The sequence below is a fragment of the Camponotus vicinus genome, unplaced genomic scaffold (assembly GCF_025532165.1).
Source record: "Camponotus vicinus isolate PSW18456_S1 unplaced genomic scaffold, iyCamVici1.0 SCAF_7, whole genome shotgun sequence".
Lineage (NCBI taxonomy): Eukaryota > Metazoa > Arthropoda > Insecta > Hymenoptera > Formicidae > Camponotus > Camponotus vicinus.
The window spans coordinates 11279742-11281372 of NW_028141979.1; the positions used below are offsets into that span (position 1 = coordinate 11279742).

Consider the following 1631-nt stretch of genomic DNA (forward strand, 5'->3'; position numbering starts at 1 on the left):
CAAACACCGAGACGCCAACCGTTTACACAGTGACAACGAAGGAAACGACCTTCGCCCTCACCAAAACCACCGAGATGACACTGTGTGGCTACAAACTCATGCTGACGAAACACCCAAAGTTATTCGTACTGGAAACAGAAAAGGGAAGAACATTCAAAATCCGCACAAGAATATCCGTCAGTAACTTAGACATTTTCTCGTATGTAAATTCTAAATTTATATACGTAGAAAAACATATTAAAACACAACTGACGCGACTCTACCGCGACATAATGGAACAAAAATGCGCGCTCGAAAAAGAGATATTACAAAACGCGCTCTCGCTCGCCAGTTTCGCCCCTGACGAAATGGCGCATCGAATAATGAAGGCACCTGGATACACCGCAGTCATGGCGGGAGAAGCCCTACACCTGGTCAAATGTCTAGCTGTAGAATGCCGAGTACGACCAACGGACGTCTGCTATAACGAAATCCCGGTAACGTACAAAAATCAATCATTATTCATGCTACCAAGGACAAGGATACTCACCAAAAAAGGAACGCCGAGGGACTGCAACGAATTCCTGCCAGTTATGTACAACATACACGGCAGCTGGTACCGCCTGATGCCACGACCACAAGAGGCGGCGGCACCTTCGATCATCCAACCGCTCACGAAACCCACCTGGAAATACGTGAGCCCCTCCTCTCTCGCCACCAGCGGCATCTATACCAGCGAAGATCTAGACAGACTCCGCGACCACATAATGTTCCCTATGGAAAAACCTTCGATGCTGAATACAATAGCGAGAGGGGCCATGGGACGAGAAATACCAGCAGGAAGCATATCCATGCTAAACCTGCTAGACGAAAAATCCTTGGACCAGATCGCGGAGAACGCAGGGCAAAAATTGTGGACAGGATTTATCACATTCGGATCGGCCAGCGCAGGTGTGATCGGAATTTTCATAATAATCCGATTAATAAAGCTAATCGTGGACACCATCATCCACGGATACGCATTGCATTCGATATACGGATGGAGCCTGCATCTACTGGGAGCGGTATGGACTTCAATGACGAACCTGCTCCTGTACACAGGATCACCAAGACGACGAATGGACGACGAGAATCAGCGATCCTCCAAACCCCTTTCGACGCCAGAAAATCAGCCCCCTAAAGCCCTCCCAATAACCGAAGACATTCGACCAACCCCCATAGAGCCCCCAATAAGTGAAGTGCGTGACTACCGAGAACTTCGAAAACTTTTGAACGAAAACGTGTAGTGCACACAAAATAGTTCTAAGCATATTATACATAGAATATAAGAGCGTGCGAAATAATTTACATTACTTTAGATTATACATGGAAAATGTTGGAACATCGTCCAACATTTTCATCTAAGGGGGGAGGTGTTACATCCCGCGCCTGATTTTTCCACGAACTTTCATGTAAATCTTCTAAGTTTCTTTCAGCGCATTTGAAAAGCGCGCCAAGGCGCGCTATGACACCGAACTCCGACTAGCGGCCGAGCGCGGCACTGCGTTAGATTTAAGCCTCCGCCAAGCGCCCAGAGATGGCGCTCAGCTAGGGCCCCTCTCTCTCCAAGCTCCCCACTTTCGACCGCCGCAGCAGTCGAGCCGCCGAAATCG

The 1631-nt window shown here is 48.4% G+C and overlaps 1 protein-coding gene across 1 annotated transcript; it reads left to right on the forward strand.

Moving 5' to 3' along the window:
• Positions 1-272: 272 nt before the first annotated feature.
• LOC145975107 (uncharacterized) lies at positions 273-1412 on the forward strand. Its single transcript, XM_083105265.1, has one exon. It carries the CDS (start codon positions 273-275, stop codon positions 1263-1265), a length of 993 nt encoding a protein of 330 aa, XP_082961391.1. The 3' UTR covers positions 1266-1412.
• The last annotated feature ends 219 nt before the right edge of the window (positions 1413-1631 follow it).